This window comes from Diprion similis, chromosome 1 (genome assembly GCF_021155765.1).
Source record: "Diprion similis isolate iyDipSimi1 chromosome 1, iyDipSimi1.1, whole genome shotgun sequence".
Classification (NCBI taxonomy): domain Eukaryota; kingdom Metazoa; phylum Arthropoda; class Insecta; order Hymenoptera; family Diprionidae; genus Diprion; species Diprion similis.
In genome coordinates, this window is record NC_060105.1 from 8,946,838 (window position 1) to 8,971,121 (window position 24,284).

Below are 24,284 nucleotides of genomic sequence, written 5' to 3' on the forward strand. Positions count from 1 at the left end.
TTTGAAATATGCTTTCACGGTGTAGTTTACTCCACTAGTCGCTGTAAGAAATAAAAAAAACCGATAGTCAGAATGACCAGGCTTGCGGACGCGGAAAAATATCGAAAATCAAAAGCAAAAAAAAGTATAAATCGGAATTTTGATGTTTCAGATTTTTAAATTTTCTCATTTTTGCACTTTCGGAACTTTAGAGCTTCGGGTTTACGACCATTCCAAACTTTGGTATTTCGTCAACGTTTGATTTCTTTACTCTAAGTTTTGCCAGAAAAAAATTCGAACTTTTCAAATTTGGAATTTCAATCCCGGCCCGCACTTGTGAGTTTGCGGCAAAAATAATTCAGAGTAACGCCTCAGACTCAGGAAGAGTATTCAAAGTATTGTCAGGATAGGATCGTTACGATAATTTTTAACTACGTTCTTAAAAAACATGGATAAACTACCGAGAGACTACAGTAAAAACACAAAATAATAATTGGTCAAAAGTATTCATATTCACTCTAAATAATAATTCATTCGTCGATTTCGCAGTACTGCGTTACATGTATTAAGGATTATTGGGCACTGAAACTAAAGCTTGAAAAATGAAGACTAGAAAGCTCAGATTAATAACGCTGCTGTGTCAGGTTTCTGGGGTTTGAATCATCATTCGGAATTGTAAGATCGAAATTTTTCATTCCTCTTCTTCTTCGTCTACGTCTGAGAATTGTGTTACTAGTGAGAAAAGAAATCCGATTTCTGATCTAATCGGCACTTCTTTAGTTGAAGCACGAAAAGTTTGAAAATATCAACAACTAAATGAACCTTTGAGTTAGAAATTCTCTGTATAAATTTGTTTATAACACATTTCAATTTGACACGATGAAAATATTTTCCCCTCAAAACTAGCGAATGTTTTGCGAGGATCTTTGGGGTTAAAGTTGTACGATATGAGGTTATAAAATCTCAAAAACCCGACACACAAGCGTCCGTTAATCAGACATTTTGAAATTTCATATGATTCAACGGAGAATAAAACTTTCCAACTCTCCCGACTAATCATTGATTTCAAGAGTGGATGAGAGTAAATTGAAATAGTAGAATCAAAAGAATATAGTTCAGAATCGAAGTTCAGAGATTCTTATCAACTTCTCGTTCGTATATCGTAGCATCGATGAACGTGAAAGAAAAGAGGGGTTGTAAGAAGAAAAGCAATAAACAAAAAAAAAAAGAAAATCCACATCCACGTCAATTTTTATATTTATAAAAAAAGGAAGTGTAAAGTGAAGAGGGTGAAATAAAAAATTGAAAAATGAGCGAAAGAGTGAAAGAGAGAGAGAGAGAGAGAGAGAGAGAGAGAGAGAGAAAAGCTACATAGATGGAAGTTGATACTTACGAGGGTTGCAGAGATGCGTGTATCGTCGCCATGTTTTGTGAGCCTCAAGCCGTAGTGGGTATTAGTGATTACTGATTAGTAGATTGAACCAACAGTGAACACGCAGAAGGAGGTAGTGGGTGTTACTGGCTACGTAAACACAAATTAGTTACAAGCTACCTAGGATACGAGCTATTCAATACTTGTTACGATAAACATAATGTGATACATGATATACGTGTTATACGTACACGTTGTAAGTATCGCCAAGCTATTAACGTGTTAATAAATAAATTAATTAACTAATATAATAGAAGGCTCGCCGTGAATCCGCAAAAGAGCTGACTTTCATCGTTTTTTTTAAAACAAACTTCACTTTCGTCATCTTTTTCATCATCTATTTATTAATTCTTATATTCACCAAAGCTGCGTTTGCGGTTCGTCCGGCTTGCCTCGAAGTAAATTTACATCTACGTTTTTTTTTTTTTGTTTTTGCTATTCTACCACCAACACCAATTATACTTACGTTTTGCTTTGGTTATAGGTATATTACACAATATTAGTTCGTACCTACGCCGTATGTACACGAATATTAGAAAATGTTATTCTGAAAGGATTTAGTACGGATGTCCTAATCCTAAATTTAAATGAAGGTGTGAAGGTGAAAACGGTGAGCCTGAGCCGAGATTTGTGTGTCTTATACCGTGTTTCTCTTTTCTGTTAATAATAAATTAATTATATTCGTAGATACGTATTGCTTTTTTTTTGTCTTTGATTTCTTTTTTTCTTTCCTTTTGAAAACGTGCCATTTGCTGCCACCAACATTTTGAAATTTTCTTTAACTAGTCGCAACGTTATTTTTAGAGCAAGTATAAGTACGTTTTACATACATTTTTTTAAATAAAATTTGGAATCTCAATGTAAATAGATTCCGATTTAATTTCCTTTCTTTCTTTCTTTTTTTTATTTATATTGAATTTATTTTCATCACTTTTCGATATTACTGAACAAGTTCAAATTGGGTTTTAGATGATACGTGAGGTTGTCGCATAACTCAAAGCATCATGCATCTCTTTTTTTTTTTTTATTGTTAAAATAAACTGTAATTTGCACCGACAGAGCCATTCGAGATAATCAGGAATTTCGAGGATATCACGAATCACTTATGAATGAATGAATGAATGAATTTAACTACACCCGAAGAAAAGGTTCCGGTTACGATTGCTGTTTCGATTTACCGCAGTTTTCTTTCTCGCGGAATTTCAAATTCCTGTGTAAAGTCGACACGAGTTATGAAAAATTGATGAAAAGAAAAAATGATTCGTTGTATCGGACTGTATAAATGTTGAAGTTTATAGTGGATATACTTCTGAAATTACTGTTAAACGAGTTAATAATATACCTGCGAATGGATTGAAAGCAGTACATGAAATTAATTTGCAAATTTGATTCTTTTTCGGAAATGAAATCCCCCGGCTTCTGCCATCGTTGCCAAAAACCAGTTTCTTCGAATGGTGAGAAGTGGAAGACCACGAGTGGAACGATTCACAAGTGAAAAGACATTGGTTGGTATAAACAAATTAAAAAATCTCAAACACGGAAATTTTCCCTCGAATTAGAAAATTCTCGAAATCCGTGCTCCGATCGTTCAATTACAGCTTATTAAAGAGTTTGGTTCGCCTAAAATCAATTCTTTTTGTCAGAGTCAGCATGAGACAGTCGAACATTGAGTATTTTTGAAATTATTATATTCGGAAGCCGTGAACATCTCGTTGCAAATACCAGCCTGGAAAATACTAGGATTATAAACAAAACTTTAGTTATCGATGCTTAATTTCAAGCCGCTTAAAAACGGTCGATAATCTAGTAGCATTCCTCCGATTTCACTCTAAAATATGATTCACTTAATTCAGGAAACTAGATTTTCTACAAAGTTATAACTGAAACAGATTTACTTTTTTCTGAGCATTCAATTTGATATCGCAATTTGTAGATCATGATCAAAATGAAAATTTAAATATTCAACAACGCCCAAATGGGAAAAAAGTCTTTCAGTTACAAAATTAGCATTAAAAATATACTTCCGAATAAAATAATCAATCGTAGAATCTTGAAATCGAACGAACCTATCAGATTTTTACCAACTTTCAAGCTATTTATCTTTTAGTATTTATAATATTTCCAGTATTTTCTGAAGAGATCTCAGTATCTAAAAAATAAAATAACTTCACGAAATCAACTCAACGCTCGACTTTCTCGTAACAAAATCAAAAATTTCCTTCGAACCAACCTGCTCAAAGTGTCATGCAGCATTAGGATCTATATGGATAAAATTCATCCAGAACAGGCATAATAAATCCACGTGCGTTTCATGCTCCAGTTTTTATTTCCATGCAGCATTTTTCTCGAGTGGTATTTACCAAGAGGGTTTAAACTACTCGGTGGCAAGGAGGGGGTGAAAGGAGAGAAAGGGATGGAGAGATGAAGGGATGTTCTCAGTCAGCCGGGGTTTCGGAGGTGATAAAAACTGCTCGAGGATGATGGTGTAAGGGTGCCCGAAGCACCGGGGATGTAAAAAGGAGACGGAAGGGGAGAAGCGAGATACTCTTCGAGGAGGGCGTGGAGGACCTTCAGGAGGACCTGGAGGAGCTTACCCGCTTGCCGCGTTTCCCACGGGGGCCTTTCTCGCCGGGTAGACCGGGGGGCCCGGTCGGGCCCAATTCTCCCTTCTCGCCTTGGGCCCCTGCGTACCACGGACATCAAAAACATCACTATTTGATCCTCTCTCGGTTCATCGCCTCCCATTAATCATACCACAAACTACCGTTAAGCTAAGGGTGCAACAATTTTACTATTATTCATTATCATCGGTCAGGTTCGCTCAGCTATTCGTTACGGCTATATTATTACCCGCGTAACATGAGCTTGTTATTTTTCTCCCTCATTTTCTCAACCCTATCTTATATACCATCGATCTTCAAAGTGAAAAAAAGTGGAAAAAAAAAAAAAAAAAAATATCGTGATTAATATTTCACTGATATATATATATATACAATATTGAATTTCAAATATATATTGTGTATTATAAATATGCATATCCAATGAAACGTATGGAAATTTATCTCGTTAAAACTCTTGAGATTGCAAGTGTATACTTATTTATAAAGTTTTCATGCAATCTATTCTCTGTGAATTTTCAATTTGAAAGAACTTTTTTAAGCTGGAATAAGAAAAATTTCTTGCAAAAGAAAGTCGACGGGTTTTTCTTCAACGAAAATTGGTACGAGTCTGACGCGATAGTCGAAACACGTACAATCATTGTGGGCGTAAAAAAGAGCGTTTATTCTCTCTCTTCACGGTTCGGTAGAACGATTTTTAATATTTTTCATAGAATATAAGATATATTAGACACACGCGTTGCTGTACGCATCGATCGATATCAGCTTAATCGGAAATCTTCGAGATATTGCCCTGCAGGTAGTTTTTTTTTTATTATTAAACGATTATTATTATTATTATTATTAGGTTATCTTCCACCAGAATTTATCCCCGTTATTTTCCCACCGGGAATTTATTGCTTTGCAGTGAGTTGTGTTTAAATAATATTTAACAGCGAGCAACGAACGAATAACAACAACAGCAAAGCTAACAATAATACATATCACTACAGAATTACACTATATCATATAATAGATCATATTTTTGCGACGTTACCTGTTTACCAAACGCCAATTGCTTCCTTTTCGGCAACAAGAATCCCGGACTTATGATAAATTTCCTAGGTGAAGTGGTTCCTCGTTATAAGGCGATTACGGGGCTGTAGGGGAAATCGATTCCCTCTTACCGAGCGAGATTTCGACACGTTTTCACAACTGATCCGGAAAACTTTTCACGACGGAATCGATCTTATAACGAGAAACGACTGCACTCGTATAAACAATCTCTCTCATCTTACCGCGATTTGGTGATTTCTCGATGAAATTTGTCGATAAAGAAAATTGATAAAAACGTTAACTGAATAAAAATCAGGAGGGAATAAAAAAAAAAGGAGGCATAAAAAGATCGTATTAATAGACTTTACCACGTTTCGTGTATTACTATCATAGTTATTACCTACAGAGTTAGATCTAGTCTTACTTATACTTAGACAAATGCAATCTGGAACTTAGACAATTGGCCAAAGTTCTAATTGGCTTAAAAATAGAATACTTCCAGGACCCCAAAGAAAATTTATGGATAGTTTCCGGGACTTTTGAAAGACAAGTAAAATTCAAGGACATTTCCAGGACCACTGGACACCACGTAAATGCTCGGATTTCTCTCAAGTCCTGTGGACTGGAGGATCTACGAGTAGCTCGACGGTTACCAAGCTGAGGTCTACCTTTGTTTATCATCTTTTATACGCGAACCGTGAAGCTTCCTCTGTGTATGGACTGACTTAAGGCCAAGTTATTTATGCCTTATAATCTATCATCTGTCTCTACGTTTTCGTCTCTTATATTCATACATACACGTGTGTTGCAGTATGTATGAGGTATACAATATACGTATATCAGTTGAGGTATTCTGTTTCTTCCTGCATTTATCAAGCTATGTCAAGAGTGAAATTTCTCTCAAACATCAACGGATATAACCACCCTAGATAAATCGAGAATATATATTTCTAGGTGCACGAATATAAGTATAGACAAGTCTTTGGAATTTTTTTATTCAAAATTCCAACAAACAAATAGAAAATTCTGGACGTGGGTGAAATTGTTGCAAAATTTTTTTATTACAAGTCTTTGAATTGAAATTTTTCTAATGAAAATGATGATTTTTGTTTTCATTCTACTACTGATTTTTTTTCCCTTCATTGTCTTACGTAATATCGAGAATGAAAAAAATTCAACAACTTTGAAATCTTTGCTAATCTTTGTTAGCGAGTGAAAAACACTTGATTGAGTCTAATGAAACCTCATTTATCCGAATGAAACTAAGTAAATTATCAAATTTTGAATAGTTTTAGATAAGAAATTTGGAGATGTTTGACGAAAAGGAAGTTTCTTCAAGGAAGTAGAAAAAAAAAATGATAAAATCGACCCTCCTTGTTTCTCGGTCTTTATCCTCAAACCGAAAACAACCGCTTCAATTTCGTTACGGCGTGATGAAAAGGCGGAAAATTTACTCACCGGGAGGTCCAGGAGGTCCAGGTGGACCCTCGATGATGCCCGTTGGGAACTCGTCGCCGTTTAGCTTCGTCGTTAATCCCCGATCGCCCTTGTCGCCTCTGTCACCCTGCGAACGAGAATTGGGAAGTAATGAAAGGTTAGGCGGGTATCAAGAGGCCCGTGAGAATGAATTTTAATTGGAACCGTAATTAGTTTTTCCTCTTGCTGGTTCGATTTATATTCTTATTTGTTTTTATTTGATCGTTTACTTCTTTGTCGGTATTGCGATGAAGAACAATCAGGGGAATAGAAATGCAGAGAGATTGGACTGAGGTGAAAATCTGTTTTATAGAATTTCGAAATTCGGCAAGGAGAAATGTGGAAAAATCTGAATTCATTCAAAACGGTGAGATAAGTGTGAACAAACGAAGTACAGAATCGTTAATAGTTGTGATCTTATTTTTTCTGACAATTGTACGTTTTGGATTTCTATACTTTGATATTTCTACGTTATGACCTTTCTATAGTTCGACCATCCACATTTAAAAATTCTATAAAATAGATGGTTCTGTCTTTAAAAATTCTTCATTCTAATCCTTCTATTTTATGATTCTTATGATTCAAGCATAATGAAACAGAATAATAATGCATACGAGATTTTCTCGTTACAGTTAAAAAATGAATTATTTTTATTTGGTACCCAGAACTATGTTTTTTGCTTACGGTAAGAAAATGAAAATAATAAAGGACCTTAGAGTAACCACAATCAGACATTTCTCCCAGTGTAGGACTTGAGCGAGATTATTTCAGCTCTTACATATAATAACGGTAAAAATTTATGAGCCTTGAATTAGTGAGCGTGTTTGGCCATTAGCAGCGAATCCCCGGGCGCAGTTCTGCATAATAATACTATATACTGCATCAACAACGAGAGAGAGAGAAAGAGAAGGGGATAAGTAGAGAGAAAAAGCGAGAGGATGAACAAAGTGGAGTGGATGAGGCCAAATGAGGAGTAAAAAAGAGGCAGCTGAGCTGACCAGCACTTGGTTAATTCTACCCAGGCTTCTCAAGAAGAGACGAGTGCTTTTTTAAATAAAGAATTTTTAAACCAATCTTCTTACGCTAATTGCTTAGTCGGTTAGGGGGGAGGGGGGGGGGGGGGGGGGGCAGAGCATCCCGGAAAAAACTTTCCCACGAAATAGCGGACGATTTCTTTTAATCGAAATAACGTTAATCTGCAGCGTCTAAACTGAACTGAATTTAAGGATATAGTAGAAATTATTTCTCTGTTGAATTATAATTATTTTATGCAGTACGGAGTTTTTTTTGCAAATTAGCAGAAAGAAACGAGGCAGTGAGATTAACGAAAGCTTTTAAAGCATTCTCGAACTCGTTTGATTTATTTTTTGACTGTCTTTTGATTTGGTTGCAATTAATGAAGCTTTTTATTCATCAGAAAAGAAGTCTCATCTCGTTAATTTCTCAAAGGAATATATTTTCATTCATTTCTTTAATATGTTTACTCTGAATAGATGGGATTTTTTTTTTTATCAATATATCGAAATTTCTTAATCTAAATAGAAAAATCGTTTCTAACGATTTCTGTTTGAAACTGAAAAATTTCTGTTGTTCACGGGATACGAAAGCTTCTTTCGATAATTGAAATTACGTTGAGGGTATAAGATCGTGCAGTTTTCGCGAACTCACCTTTGGTCCTGAAAGGCCTGGTGGTCCTGTGGGTCCGATGGGACCTATGGGTCCTGGCGCACCCCTTTCACCCGGAGGACCAACCTCGCCCGGTATTCCTTGCCGTCCATCGTGTCCCGGAACTCCTTCGGATCCTGGAGGACCCGGAGGTCCTGGTGGTCCTGGTTCTCCCGGTTCACCCTGTTTCGTTATTAATTTGTCAGTATTTTATCATCGAGTGTTAATCGGGGATTCAAGATCTTGTATTTTTCGAAAAATGGATTATCATGAACCGTTATTTTCGAGTTAAAATGAATTACGCGTCGGGATTTTCAGCGCCAAGATCATGGATCCCCTTTTTATCATTTTATTGGTTAGAATGATATTCACAGACCTTTAAAGGGAGAGAGAGAGAGAGAGAGAGAGAGAGAGAACATTTGTTAGGTATATATAGAATTTGAGAACATTTCGAAATTCGAAGGTCAATTTTGATGAACCGAATTTATCGCTCACCGTGTATTTATAAATTATTTTGTGAAGCGTTGTGAGAATTAGTGAACGTAGAATGCCAAAGGAGATAGCTGCGTTAATAAAATATCTTGGCGTAAAGAAGTTACACGTTTTTTGTACGTTTGTTAAAGCTTCTATTTGAAAGTATCATACGTATTCAGTAATAATATGTGTTAAAGTTTGAACAGCATTCGTGAGAATAAAGGATGTTTCGAATAGAATGGAATAAACGTAAGCTGGTATACGTAAACGTAGCAGAGAGAAGGGAAATTAAAGAAGATCGTAAAACACACCTGTTTATCATCGTAACCAGAAACCGAGAATTTTTCTATTGTACTCCCGCATGCGGATATAAAACTGGTTATTTTATGTTAGCTACATTTCATTTCTAGAGAGAATAAGAAAAATCATGTAAATTAGGAATGAAAATGAAAATGAAAGGAAGACAAATAAAATGAACAATAAATATAAGCTCAAATATTTTACCGTTCCATTAATTAAGTTCAGAATTTCAGAGCAACATATATTACCACATATTCATGCGCAGTCATTTTTTTTTAAAGCGTACACATATCATACAAAAAGAGGTAGGTACGCAGATAAATTCAGACATTTATCATGCGGGGAATGGAATTGGGAGGAAGAATTGTGGCCGTAAAATAGAAGAGGAACAAAACATAGAAGAGTGTTATTATACACGTGATATGTACAGAAAATGGGGTAGAAAAAAGAATCTAGCGGTCTTTGCCCGTCAGCATCGATTTTCCTGTTTGCAATACAGACGAACATTCTTCGGAATATTTGCGGGCTGCAATTTTGAATGTTTATTATCAAAGCAGGTACAAGCTATGGACGCGATAATTACAAGATTGAAGAAGATGTGGAGTTGAATTATTGTTTTTTTTTTTTTTTGTTGAGTATGAATTTTTGAGTTTTAGGTTCCATCAACGATTTTGCTTCGATGTTTGTAAATTCGGCAGTGAAAAATCTTGATAATTACGACGTGACTGAAGAGGCAAGTAAGTGTGACTTACTTTGAGGTGAATGACGGTCTCCGCCGAGATATTAATCCCTCGATCTTGAAGTCCCTAGAAGTAGGTGAACTACAAGTAATAACCAAATAACCAAATCGGGATGTGGGATTAAACGAGAATGTACAATAACGCATAACGGGATAATTGTTTGCAGGAATTGCTTATTAATCAACGGGGAAATAACAGGGGTGTAGTAAATTATTGGTAGATCCAACTCCGGCATGCCCAGAATTATATATATAATATAATATATATACGTATACCTAGAGACTGTAAAACTCGTAGTAAAAACCATTACCAACTGAAATGCAATCGAGATAAAATAAATTGTAAGAATTAAGGGAGCGAAAATGTCACGCTTGGAATTTCAACTTTGACTCGATTGTCATATTAGCTTTCGTATTTCGGTCTTTCTTGCCAAGTCGAATCGTCGGATCCGCAAAGAAATGGCAACGTGACATTTTCGCGATCGTTGTATGTACACAGAGAGGGTATAAAATGTTCAATACACGATACAGGAGAACATTTACACGAAGGTGGCAGAGCACTACACCGAAAGCACCGAACAACGCAACGTAATCACGTATAATGGATGAGTATTACCGAGAAAAAAATTTGTCAATAAATGCATTAATACAAGAACCAGAAGAAGAAGAAGAAGAAGAATGCGGGCAACTCGATCTCTATTATTGTTATACATTAATAAAAGTCCGGTTAAAGTAGGTCTGAATTAAATATATTCGGGGCGCGGCTAAGTTTTGGTGTGAATTGGTTTTCCTCCTTTAGGAACTCAAATCTAAAGTCATTTTTTAGCTCCAAAATTTCACGTTTTTTGCATTATTCTTACTTGGTTATTTGTCTAGAGTTCGCTTCCAAAGCTAATCGGTAGGGGACGAGTGAGTGAGAGGGTGAATAAATAAAATCCAGCAGGCCACAAAGTAATAAATTGACTGGCGCGTTCCTTATTAAAAAAATTAATCTAATAGGGAGATTTAGCAGTACGTCCTACCTACTCGAGCGCTCGATTCTAAGTGAATCGCGCGCGCGCGTGCGCCCGTTAGACCCCGTTTGCGCACAGCGCGCCACCATGCGGCTGGGTGCCCTCAAGAGCACAAGGTACCAACGGATCCGCGAGATTCGAGCGCGAATAATTCTCAAAAACTGCTTTCGATAATGAAAAACGACTTGGCCACCCTGTAGAGCGGAAAATTCTACATCGAATTATGTTCTTATATGTCGAAAACTGAGTTGGGAATAAATTAAGAAAACAGAAATTTTACTTATCCACGGCATCTCAGGAGTTTTGGTCAAATAATTTCTTTATTCTCAATTTGTTAATCCGTCTCCGTTTCCTCTACACGATGTTCAAGTTATTTTTCAACCATCGATAGCGGTTTTTGAGAAAAATGCAAAAACGTGTAATTTGGAAAATTACTTTAGATTCGAGTTCCCCAGGGTCGAATACCCCTTTACACAAAAACGTAACCATGTCCTGAGGTCTTTTAATTCGGGTCTACTTTGACTGGACTAAAGGAAAACAGTACGAAGTATATTCAGAAGTAAAGCACAGAGATTTTCCTTCTTCCCTTTTTTTTCTGCTTGAACAAAGAACGAAATGTAGATACACTATCGATACGTCTATAATGCATGTCAACTTTAGAATGAAAATTTAGGTTTTTCTAGTTGCAGGGGTTTGATGGCCCGGGGTTACCTTCAGGGCGACGATTTCTGCATAGCCAAGAGTTCCTCCGCGCAGCGTCGTCACCGATCTCTTTAACCCCAATCCCTGTGCATTCACCCGTAGGCAGGAAGAGTATTTATTTTCTTATTTGTCTCATACGTCATCCATCAGTCGGTATTTTCCTCAATTACAACTTAGTCTGGCCTATTTTCTCACCTAATTTTACTAATGATGGTGCTCTAATTTCGCGAAACTCTCTTGATTGCCACATAATTTACACTTTCGTAAAGTAATACAATTTTCTGCGGTTGAAATAATTAATAAAAATCAGGTATTGTATTAAAAAAATTTCTTTTCGCATCTTTTTCTTTTTTATAATATCTGTGAAAAACTTTGAATAACTTTAACTTTGATAAAATTTTCATTTCACAACATTTTCCGCAGACTTTAGAGAAATTTTGCAATAAATTTTTTTCAGAGATTGCCTAAAGGTTTAGAGAGAAATTTTCACCAAGAGGAGGTATTGCAGGTACTGTTTTAACGATGTGTGAAAATACGCTTTCAAAATGAAAAATAAAAATATCTCCGTACCGGGTTGTTATCAGTTCACTGATACGCTTTGATCAAAACTCGTTAGAGCAGCGAAAAATTTTCGGGATACAAGAATCTGGGTGAAATTATTCTGCGTAAATTTTTCACCATTATTATCGGCAAAAATTTTATAAAATTGACGACGAGAAACAAAAAAATTTCTTTTAGAGAAAAATGAGACGAATATGAACAAAAAAATTCTCAGAGGGTGTCGGTAAAAAAGGTTCAATATATTTGAACATCGAGAATCGCACAGAACGATATTAGAGATATTTGCAAAAACGTGTAAGTATCCTTCGACCACCGACGTAGAAAAAGACCAATTTTATTGAAGCGACGGAGATTTGGATAAGAAGTGATAAAAGGTCGATCCAAATATGTGAAAATATGAGTGGAAAAATGTCTTGTGAAAAACAAATTTCGCCTAGAAAGCAGCGGAGAATATGAAAAAACGAAAAAAGTGGTTATAACACCGCCTTTTTCACGCGACGTTCGTATTCGGAGTGAATCACACAAGTCTTTGGGCATACGTGTTACGGATGGATCGGGTGTGAAAATCGCGCGGAAGAATATTTTGCGAAAAGAATGAAAACCGAGTTTATCGCACGAAGCCTGAAGTTGGTTACATGCGTATCCAATACTCTTTGAATAACAAGTAGAATATTGACTCACGTCGCGTGTCTCGGCGTATAAAGTCTCGTAACTATATACAAGAGGACACGTATAATGCCGCAGCGAATATGATCGTACATCCGATATTGTTACCTTTGCATGTGTATATTATATATATATATATATACACGCGAGTGTATCGTTCTATTCGAGTTTCAGGATGTATCGGGGTACAGTCCAGTGAGAAATGTGTAGAATTAGAAAAGTGACGATAGAAGTGAAACTAATGTCGAGATTGAATTGAAAAGAAATTGAAAAGCATTTTTTATTTATTTAAAAAGTATTAGGTTTGCGAACATATTTTTCAGAAATTAATTATAACGAATTTTTTATTACTTTACACGTGATTTTCTGTGCATTGAAGAGTGAGATGAATATTCATGTATTTCTTCCATTTGTTCGTAATATTTTTACGATTAATTGATGAATTGATGAAGAAATTCATCTCGATTAAGCGAATTGATTTAGAAAAAACAAGATTTAAGGAAATTAGCTGTAGTAAATGGAAACTGATCGAAAGATGCGTTTTCGGTATAAAAAAAAAAATTCATCGGATGACGTGACAGCTTGTAAGGTCCTCGAAAAATCCAAAATTGTTCATTGAAATTGATGATTGATTCCCGATCAATTTATCCTGCGTTTAGAAGGTATCCTTTCACGCCTCGAATTCGGCTCACTTCCATATTTCTAACCCTCGTTGTTATCATCTCGCTTTGTTTCGGCACTACTTTGCTCGGACTGTACGCTCAATACATCCTTAAGTGGTAATATCGCGTAGCAAACTGCGATACGCGAAAGCGAAATACGCGAGGATACATTCGTATAAAGATATCACAACGCCCTCCGAGAAATAGGGACAATTTCGTTTCCCTCGTTATTATTCGTCTGGCTGGAATCACGTTTTCGACTTTTCATCTGGAGTGACAATCAATGTTTTAGGATAATATAGGACTCTTACTCGACACCGGATCGCAAAGCATTACCACTTGAATCAAGCTGGTCGATGAGATAACTTTTGAATTTCTCTCGACGTTTTTTCGTGACAAAGATTCTCGAAATGAAAAAAGCAAACGAATTTAAATTGTTTGTTGTTGTTCCTTGGCAACATTTATTTTTCTTACTGTGGTAATAGAATGCCATCAGAGTACTGAAGCAAGGAAATGGAAGGGAAAGAAATTTGTGTCACCCCGGAGAGAATAAGGAGGGGCTGCCTCGGGGTTGATAGATACCTTTACAGCCGAGAAGACGTCGAAACCAGGATTGCCCAGGTCTCCTTTCTGCCCCTTGTCACCAGGTCTGCCCTGAAACCAGATCGCAACGTCTCTAATGAAATTTATTCGCAAACAAGGAGAAATGCGTTGTCTATTTAAATCCACGACTGTCTTACCGGATCTCCTTTCGGCCCGTCCAGTCCGATGGGACCCTGTAAGAACGACATCCGGTTAGTCAAAATTGGCCGCAGGGTACTGGAAGAACATGGTAAAGTTTAAGTAAGCGATTTAGAAAAGGTGAAAATTGAGTGAGTTATAAGATCAATGATTACTTTCCCGGAAATTTGGGTCAAATCGTGCGGCACAGAAAGAAGCCAATTTAGGAATATTTCAAGTTTTTCTTGCGAATAAAAACCATCACTTTGCCACACGGTTTGATCAATGATTTCCTTTTTTTCTTACCCTAAATGCGTATAGAAGTAGAATAACTAAAATACGAAAAGAAATGGTAACAACAACTGAAGATAAAGAGAAATTGTAGGTAGAAAAAAGTGTAGTAAGATGATTCCTCCCGAAAAAAGATCAAGATGCTTCCAAATACATTTCAAAAATCGTGTTAAAATTCTACGAAAATTTGTAAGTCACGAGACACCACAATTACAGTTTCATATATTCGCACGAACTTGCACGTTCACATGTTAATTAATTATACGCAGCTGTAAAAATTTCAGTGCGTACATTTAGGCTGAGCCAAAAAATATCGATATTTTTTTATCATTCTTCGCTCAAAATATCATAGAAGATGATCAAATAATTATAATTAAATAATAAAAAAAAAAAAATAAATTAAAAATTTGAGGATTTGTAATTTTGTAAATATTGATAATATGAAGAATTTGTACAAGATTTTTTTGTAAAGCGTCAGATGGAATACAAAATTGCCATTTAGCTTTTTGTTTTATCTTCAATAGTTTAGTTGAAAAATACCAAAAACCCAAAATTTTCAGAAATAAAAATTTTAAAGCGCATTTTTGATTATAAAAATTCGGTTCAATAATATTTTTTGTCCGAAATTTAATGCTCGATACGGTCCGTTTATTGATTTTATGAGAAAAAATTTCTTCATGGCTTACAGGAGAAAATAATGTTGAAAAATCCTATGTCATATGAAAATTTTAGGTTCGATGGAGAATCTCTCTAAAAATTAAAATTATGGGCTCCATATTCTGTGATATTTTGAGCGGAGAGTGATAAAAAAAGAAAAAAAATATCGATTTTTTGTATAATATTCTATTGTTTAGGGTTAATGTCTCAAACAAACAATATACGGAAAACAAATCGTTCGCTGTTAGTTTTGGCAATGCAAGACACTTCCACCGAAGAAAGAGTAGCTTCGTCAAGATCTTCTAGCAGCATCCAGACCCAGATTACTCATATCCATAATTCCTGTAAACTCAAATCGAAACTTTACTTCCAGGCAATCAATTTCGAATCTTTCTTCTACTTCTAACAATAAGTGTTTTTTGCTGGGCGAAGGAAAATGTTGAGAATGTTTGAAAATATTGAAAAGAAAAATAAAGCTTTTAAATATTTTATGACCAAAGTTATTGCATTTCCATCGAAAATGTTCACATTATATCAATCTGGCAGATAAAGCTTTCGGTAAAGTTCAGACTGTACAGATTTCAGACAACGTATTACGAGTATTATGTACATAACTTCTGAACGTCGACGAAAGTTTCAAGATTAAATGCGCTTAAGGATTATAATAATATTGTCTGAGTTGATATGAAATATCGAGACAAACTCAACAACTCCGTCACGTTGGAATTATTTTTTGAACGAGAGAATTTGTCAATTTTAGTCGAAAAATTTCGGATTTGAAAAAAGCGATCAAGCTTTGTGAAAAATGAACGAATTTTCTCAACTTAGTGAGATGTTTGAAAGTCTAGTTAAGACAGTTTTGATTATTTGTTTTTATTTTTGTGTGTAAATATCGTGAAATTCCGATAATCAGAGAAGGAAAAAGAGATCCAGAAATGATCTCTGAACCTGTTTTTGTATCATGGTTTAAAATTTGTTTTCACCACATTTAGTCTGAGAAAAATTACATTCAAACTAATTGCAACGTGACTGGACATGTGTTTTAATCTCTATAATCCAAAAAAAAAAAAAAAAAAAAAAAAAAACCGATGCTGATTCCCATAAACGATACCAACATTAGTAACAAGTAAGATCTTATATCATTATTATCAGTAGATTAACCCAAAGATTCAGCGGCCTTATCATGACAAAGACCGGAAACGATAGTAGGAACTACGCTTCACAAATAGGAAGGAAGAGAAGTGGAACGAGGAGGGATAAAAAAAAAAAAAAAAAAAAAAAAAAAAAGAACAAAATACGGTGATGACGAAACGAACGTGAAGGATAAATACATAAAGGAATTATCCAATAAACAAACCGGAAAACCGGGATAACCGGCGCGCCCGCTCAGACCCTGGAACAAACCAAGGCAAGGAACCGAGAATTAAAGAAAGCTTTTTCATCTCATCAACTTATGCCAACTTACCTTTTGGTCAACTTATAGGAAAAGGCAGAGGATTGTTTTTTCGGAGGAAAGATATTGCAATTTTTTATTATTTGAAAAAATCGGGAACCTTTTTTTTCTTCTATAATGATATTTTCTATAAAAACGAGAAGATCTGCCCTCCACCAGACATATTAGAATTCCATGCAATTGCAATACGATTAAATATAGATTATTACGCTACATGTATAATAATAATAATAATAATAATGTAGGCAATAATGTGATAGCTGCACACTATAAAACTCGTGTAATTATTATTGTAGCTGACACTAAAACTGATTAGTCGGACTTGCTTTCAAACTGTCGGGAGTAATTTACCCGTTAAATGTTAAACGACTATTCGTGTATAGTTTCTTACCATATCGCCATGGTTTCCTTTGTCGCCTTTGCTCCCCTGAAATTCCACCATTATTAATATCACAGGGTCGAATTAGATCGTAAAGATTCGCCTCGATTATATCCGTGCCCTTGCACTGCCAATTTCGATTATCAAACCGTACTTCTATATTTGGAAGCAAATTTTTGTGGTTGTTTGTTTTTTTGCAATTTTAATTCTCTTCTTAATATCCCATGTCTCAGATTTGGTTTGTGTAATTGAACAAAAGTGATATATATTGCGTGATTAAAATTGTAGTGTTTCATGCGTGAGATTGCGGATAAGAAAATAGAGTAAATGAGAGAAATTAAGAAAAAAAAAAAAACAATATAAAAGAAATTGCATACGAAAAGTGAATGACTGGAAATCAATGATAAAAATGAATGAAAATTAAAGAAAAATAATATACCGGAAAACCATTCTTGCCCGGCGGTCCGGTCACTCCCTGTAAGAATGGGGGATCAATTAAAAACAGTCATCTTTACATGGGGCTTAAAATTTAATTAAATTTACATTACTAACGAAATGCGAGGGAAAAAAAAATCAGAAAAAGAAATTCAACAAAGAAACAATAAAATGTATGGATAAAAGGCTTTAGTTGTATAAAAATTACTTGTAAATAAAGAAACCTTAGTAACTCTTGAGTGAAATAAATTCATTATTTTGAAACGTCTGTTCTCTAATATTTATATAATTTTATTGTGACTTTGTGAAATTCGGGAAATCAAATATTGACTTATTTTTTGTTTATTCATTGTTTTGAATAACATAAGAATATTTATAATTAAAGCGAAGGTGAAAAGTATCTTCTAGCAGTTGAAAACTAATTATTAAACTGTTAGATTCTACGACTATGGCCGTATATTCTATTCTGAATCTAAAGTGAATTGAGAAGCAAATGACTTACCGGCGCACCTGCATCCCCTGAGTCACCTTTCTTTCCCTTTTTCCCTCGCTTTCCCGGGGGTCCCGGAGGACCCGGTGGACCTGGAATGATAAAATGAAATGATGCAATCATTTTTGTGGGCTGCAGGAATCGCGTCTGAAATCGCTAATATCTTTGTAAAAATGGTCGTTGTTTGAAAGACAAGAATAAATAAACAAACAAACAAACAGAGAAATTATAATACACTTAGCGAAACGATATTTCAACGTTTTCTCAATAATGAAAAAAAATTTCAATCCGAAAATCATAATTAATTTAACCATACAAATTCAAAGTTCAAGGTTTTTAGCTCAATGATCTACCAAATCCTAATTTCCTGAATTTCCAAATTGCACTTGACGCGTACGTTCTGCAGTACATATTTGCAAACGGGGTTGATTCTCATTGGCGTTAATTAGGGGTGGGTGGTGGTGGTGGTGGGGGGTAAAATTTCGTCCAAGGAGATAAGATTATCCTTGATGAGTCCTTGTCGCGTGAAGAGAGACTACGAAAGTAGGGAGAAAATTATTTCCGAGAGCGTGAATATATATATAGCTAACGTGGAAGTTACTCGTAATTCCTCTAATCAGCGGCCTCGCAATCAACGTTTCACTGCAGACTCGTCCTTCTGATCCTTTCGCAGCCGTTGCAATTTGCAAGGTGCACGAGCCGAAAGACTCACGATTTTAACAAGCCGACAAACAACGGTCGAGTCCTGAGTTCGAGGTTATCACCGGAAGTGACAAAGGTATTACAAAAAATGCATCCGACTGGCGAAAATTGCAGTCCTCGAATTGCGCGACCCAGTTTTCCGGGCTTAAACGGAGTCCGTTAATCACCAAACAAAAAAAAAAAAAAAAAGACAGAAAAAAGGAAATTTGTCCTTTGGGTGAAGAAGAAGTGAAAAAGACAGGCAGGATTTATCGCTGTGGGAGCAGCTCGCCGGTGGCAGCTGGCTTCCGGTTTCGCCCCGTCGAACCGGAAGCTCCGTTTCTTTTCCACGAGCCGATATATACTTCATACGTTCATTCGCGTATTAACGTTTTTTACAATTTTACGAGAGTTTGATAAGTTTCCTGGGATAAAACGAACCCCGTAAGAGTTATGCACGCCTTTTCATCCGTGACTTTTTTTTTTCCCCCATGACCCCGTCTGGCATCCCTGTTAATACCACTTAGGTTGAAAAGCCAGCATGGAAGAATCCTCCCCCAAAATGTAATAGCTTTTGTAATTTATCGCTCTAAAGAAAACGATACGAAAGAAGAATATTATACCGCGCCCATATTTGTCGAGCTAAAACTTTCATACGTATATAGGGATAATATTTACTTCGTGAGAAAAAATTTATTACCTTTTTTTTTATAACGCTGTGGTTCTACAATTTTCGGTTTACTCGGAAACGAATTAATGTATGTATACGATGTATACTAGGGTGGTGAAAAAACCGACTATTTTTTTTTTTTTTTTAGTCTCGTGTGACAAAATGTTAGTTTTTGATGTTTTAAGAGCCCACTTCAAAGGACAGTTCGAAAAAAAAAAAAAATTTAAGAGGTCGCTCCAAATTTAAAAAAATGTCAAAAATCGTCAAGAAATTAAATTGAAAAATTATATTTTCAGTATTTTGTTTGATTTTTAATTCATGTCGTGGTGTATTGTTATCGATTCTTTCTTACTAAATTGAAGAAAAAAAATTTATGAAATTTTAATATGAATATTAAAAAGTCGCTTGAAAAGATCTAAAAAAATGCACCAAAAAATTGAAAAAAAATTATGGACGACCTTTCAAAATTCAAATTTTGAACTGAAACTTTCGGAAACTTATTTTTTTTGTCTATAAAATTATACCGTAACAAGAAAAAAAAAAAAATTAAAAAGAAAAAAAAAATATCCATTTTTGACAATTTCTGACGATTTCTCACGAAAAATTTCTCTCAAGTGTGTTTATAGTGTCTGATTTCCGCAAATTTCCCGTAATTTGAAATTCTGATTTAATTTAGACCGCAAGGATGTAGCAGCGGTGGTGGTGGCGTCGATTGGCGAGAACTTGTAGAGATATTCATGAATAGAGAATTCGAGCGTCGCGTCGCGTCGGCAAATCAACAGGCAAAACTGATTCATTCAGTCCGTACGATTGAGTTCTCGCGTAGCTGCGTTTAATTGAGTTTTATACCATACCGGCGGTGGGGGTGGAGGGGGCAAAAAAAAGTGCATTGCGTTCGAGCCTTAAATCGGATAGATGTAATTCAATCGTTTTTCAAACTGCGGAATCGAATTGGTGTCGAAATCGATTAACGGCAGGAGAGCAAAAGTAACGCAGAATAGAGAGAAAGGGAGAGAGAAAGAGAGAGATCGTGGCGTGAGTTCTCCGAGAGGGATGAAACGGCGAAACGTGGCCACCCATTCGGCTGCACTCTCGGCTCCCACACACCCCTGAATAAATTAAATTTTCCCTCGTTTTCACCGCGCCACGGCACATTTACCTGTTACCCTGCACCTTCTCGCCTCACTGATTCACTTCGTGACTTCGTTAGTCCGTGGATACGTACAGAGTTTCGTTTCGCATGCGTATACACAAAATAGGCTCAAATTCATGATTTGAAAAACCACCGAGAGAATGAAAATCATTCACGTTGAGGAGATTCGCTTCTTCGAAATCGATAATTTTTACAACCGCGTGTGTCATTGAGTTTTTTTTTTTTTTTTTTTATTTAATTGTACATTTTAGTTTTCTACTTATTTTCAATTTTATTTTATTTTATTTCACGTAATTTGACACGCTTGTCTATGTTTTTACTTGCTACTCTGCATTTTCAATTCATTTCATTTTATTTATGATTTATTGTTTTTTTTTTTTTTGTTATTATTTTCATTAATCTTGATGGTTTTCATTTCTCTCTAATTTTTTTTATCTTATGTTTTATGCATTGTACAGATTATTTTAGCGGACAATTCTGTTTTGTCCAAAATTATCATTGACAATAATAAAGACGTCTACGAAGATCTTTTCAAACCTTCGAATTACAGCGATAAATATTCTTATCACCTATTTAATTTTTTTTTGTATATTCAATCAACTTTTCAACATATTTCTTTACGGTTTTTGCTATTTCCGAAAGTATATTAATAAGTTTTCAATAATAGCGATTACATTATTATTGTTAGAAACAAATTGATTGAAAAAATAAATATGAAAATAAAACTTAAAAAAAAAGAACACACAATTCTGAAGGGATTTGAAACGAACCATCGATATAGATCTAAGATTTTCTCGATAATCGACACTCGGCGTATTTTTCACGTTCACTTATTCATGTACTTTTGTCATTGAAAGTTCGATTTCTCTCTTATTCATCGAAGAGCTTTTCATTGAAAAGGTGATTGATTATCAAGAGATGATCGAACGATTGACAGTGAAAATGTGTTCGGGAAGCTTTGAAAGAATTTCTTCCTACAATCAAGCTGTCAACGCCTCGTTATCAAATCAACTCACAATCTTCAATGCAAATGGAACGAGATTCGTATCGCTTCTCATTTTGGACGAGAAACTTCACCTTCGCAAGCTCTATTATACTAACAACTGTTATTATTTCATAAGTTCTCTTATCTGATTACACACGATCTCTTCAAGTTTGAATACGACTTGTCACGTGACCCGGATGTGGATTCTCAGTTATCCAATATAATAGTTTTTCAGTACATCCCATGGAATTTTCGTCGAAGAATGAAAAACGCGTGAAAATGTGAAACGATAAAAAGGCGACGTTGCAATAGAGCCTCTCTAGTGGTCGATTCTCGGTGAATTCGAGAGCACAAGAGACAATATCGAACCTCCATTTCCGATGTAGCAGAACTCGACGACCCTCTCGACGTGTTATATACGGATTGAAATGGTATTCCGTACGCCTGCCATTTGTCGACAACGGAGACTCGTTTGTCTGTCTGGACCGAAAAGCAGCAGCCGCCCGTCTCTCGTCCGAGAAGAATGGAAAGATACAATGGGAAGGATAAGAAACGGCGAAAGATTTCCAGGTGTAATAAATGAGGAGCAATGAATGGTCATATTTCGAGGTCATGGAAGCACGGCTGGAGGACGGCGTGTCCTCCTTCTATGAAGCGCTGCGTGTATGTATATAGGGCATTCCATGCCAACTGAACCTGGGCCTGACCCATGACCTCTCTAATTTGGCTGGCAATTTTTTACATGATTGTTTTAACTCTCTAGGGACCTCGCTGTTTTTTTTTTGGAAAATTTTTCGTATCGGTTTGAATTGTACAGAATTTTTAAAAACGTACGTATTGATCGACGTAGTTTAATAAAATAAGAAATACTTATACCTTTCCCAGATATTGATGGAAAATAAGTTCATTTTTACCGGGAAATTCTCAGTGCAATTTATTCGGACGTGAAAAATGGGCGAAAATTTTTTTAAACATCAAACCGAATAGGTACTCTACATATTTCCTCACATCATCTATAGCCCTTGTGAAATAACATCCTTCTGGTGGAAATATGGGCGCAACAAGTGTCAAGCTCGAGGTAAAGTCAAGGCGAGCGAATAAGAAAAGGGTGTCGATGCATATACCTGCGAGAATTTTCTCGGTGAAGATCTATACGCGAGCTTTGTACAGGTTGAGCGATGTTGAGGATTGAGATTAAACTGTTAACCGAGTGCCTGGAGCGCTACACTCAAGTTGAAATTTGAGCTCGGCATACCGCTTCAGTCGAGGATATACATGTAAGATCTCTTTGATGTCCACCGAGACTTAATTGCCTTGATTCGGGACGCGTTTAAGGAAGGCACGTGGCCTGCTGGGGCTTAACTTCAACCTTCAGTCTCGTTTCAGGCTGGCTGAGTCGTTAAGAGGCTGTTTTGCCCGATAGCAGACGAGCATAATACCCCGTTTGTAGCTCATGCTGCACATCCAATTCCTATGCTGTTTACTCAAGCCAGACGCAAGCTATGTCAACCGTCAAAGTCGTTCGACGCCTTTGCGTGCTTTGAAATGATTTATATTAGGTATCCAGATCTGGTATATAAAAATTTTATATTATAATTGAAAATAATAATTATTGACAATTTTTCGTTTTTATTTTTCAAGTAAATTCGACAGTTTTTTGTGTTGATACTTTGATCTCAGAGATATACTGTCTGGTTGAAATGTATGATAAGATAGTATCTTATATGATAAATTTTTTTTTAATTTGTATACTGTACTCTACTTTTAAAATGAATGAATGAATGCTGAAATGAGGTAAAATAACGATTTTTTCTAAAAACGTAATCGGGTCGAAGGGAAGCGAAGGAGGATTGAAAATGGTATAAATCGTTGAATAACACCTACTGATCGTGAGAATTGGTTATCTCTAGTGGTATGTATTTACTCTCCGTCTGGACCGCTGCATCAGACACCCGCGGAGTGTCAAAGAGGGTTTCAGAGTAACTCCAGCGCTTTGCAGAAGGGCGAAGAGAAGGACTTTAGTAGCTCCGCCTTCTCGACGAGTGGCGTGTGTGTGTGTGTGTGTGTGTGTTGCGTGTGTATTTCAAGCACGCATTATGCACGGTTCGTTAAAAAGGAACTCTGGCTGCTGTCGAGCCAAATTGTGACTACTTATTAATTTTCCCCTACACTTGTTCTTTCGCATTTATTACTGAAGTTGAAAAGGAGAATTTTGACGCTGATGCAAATGCAAATGATGATGCTAATGTCTGATATAATGGAATACTCATATAGCCCGGATGAAGTTATGAAAATAATTGCCGTCGAAAACAAGCTCAAGCACTAGTCGAACCAAAATCAATTTAAAGCTCAGAAAGCATTAATAAAACAGGTTAAAAATCACAACACTTTTCAGTGGATAGGAAAGGCAAAGTCTGGATACAGATTCCCTTACCGACACTTATCGACATTTAGTTGTATCCAGAACCAGTTGCCTGAATATTTACAATTTTAGGGGTGGTGATTTTTATAGTTTAAGTTACAGGGATTTTTCACCACCCTCAAAGGTCTTCAGGGGTGAACTTTAACGTGGGAAAACTTTCATCGTCCTTCACGCATTGGTGGGTATCACCACTGAAGCAAAGAACGGCTGGCCGTGCGTAGAAGTAGGAGTGAAAGAGGAGGAAATGAACGAAGCAACGTGTTACGGGCCATCTTAATTTCTTACCAAAACTTTTCCACTAAGGTAACCACGCCGAGGGGCACAGGGGAGAAACTTTTATATTGCTAGTGAAGTATACCGTTCGATAAAGTATATGCGGTGAAAAGGAAAATAAAAGTGAAAAACAGAGAAGCGAAGAGAGAGAGAGAGAGAGAGAGAGAGAGAGGGTGAAAAAATAAAATATGGCGCCCTACGAGACACTTGGCATTGATTCTTCCAAAATTATCAACTCAATTCAACCAGAAATCAATGAATTTGAGTTATTAAAATTATTTAAGTTGATTCAAAACTTGACCAACTTCACTTATGATTTGAATTTAGAGTAAACTCAACGAAGTTTACGTCAA

The 24,284-nt window shown here is 35.9% G+C and overlaps 1 protein-coding gene across 1 annotated transcript in view; it reads right to left on the minus strand.

The window, feature by feature from the left end:
• The window catches only part of LOC124407712 (collagen alpha chain CG42342), a 157,936-nt gene that overhangs the window by 15,390 nt on the left and 118,262 nt on the right, over positions 1-24,284 (minus strand). Inside the window, exons 2-11 of the mRNA XM_046884136.1 lie at positions 17,760-17,839; positions 17,262-17,297; positions 16,835-16,870; positions 14,063-14,098; positions 13,905-13,976; positions 11,443-11,517; positions 9,732-9,785; positions 8,209-8,388; positions 6,523-6,628; positions 4,006-4,094 (exon numbers count right to left, since the gene is read on the minus strand). Coding sequence (XP_046740092.1) covers positions 4,006-4,094; positions 6,523-6,628; positions 8,209-8,388; positions 9,732-9,785; positions 11,443-11,517; positions 13,905-13,976; positions 14,063-14,098; positions 16,835-16,870; positions 17,262-17,297; positions 17,760-17,839 — 764 coding nt within the window. The remainder of the gene's footprint in view (positions 1-4,005; positions 4,095-6,522; positions 6,629-8,208; positions 8,389-9,731; positions 9,786-11,442; positions 11,518-13,904; positions 13,977-14,062; positions 14,099-16,834; positions 16,871-17,261; positions 17,298-17,759; positions 17,840-24,284) is intronic.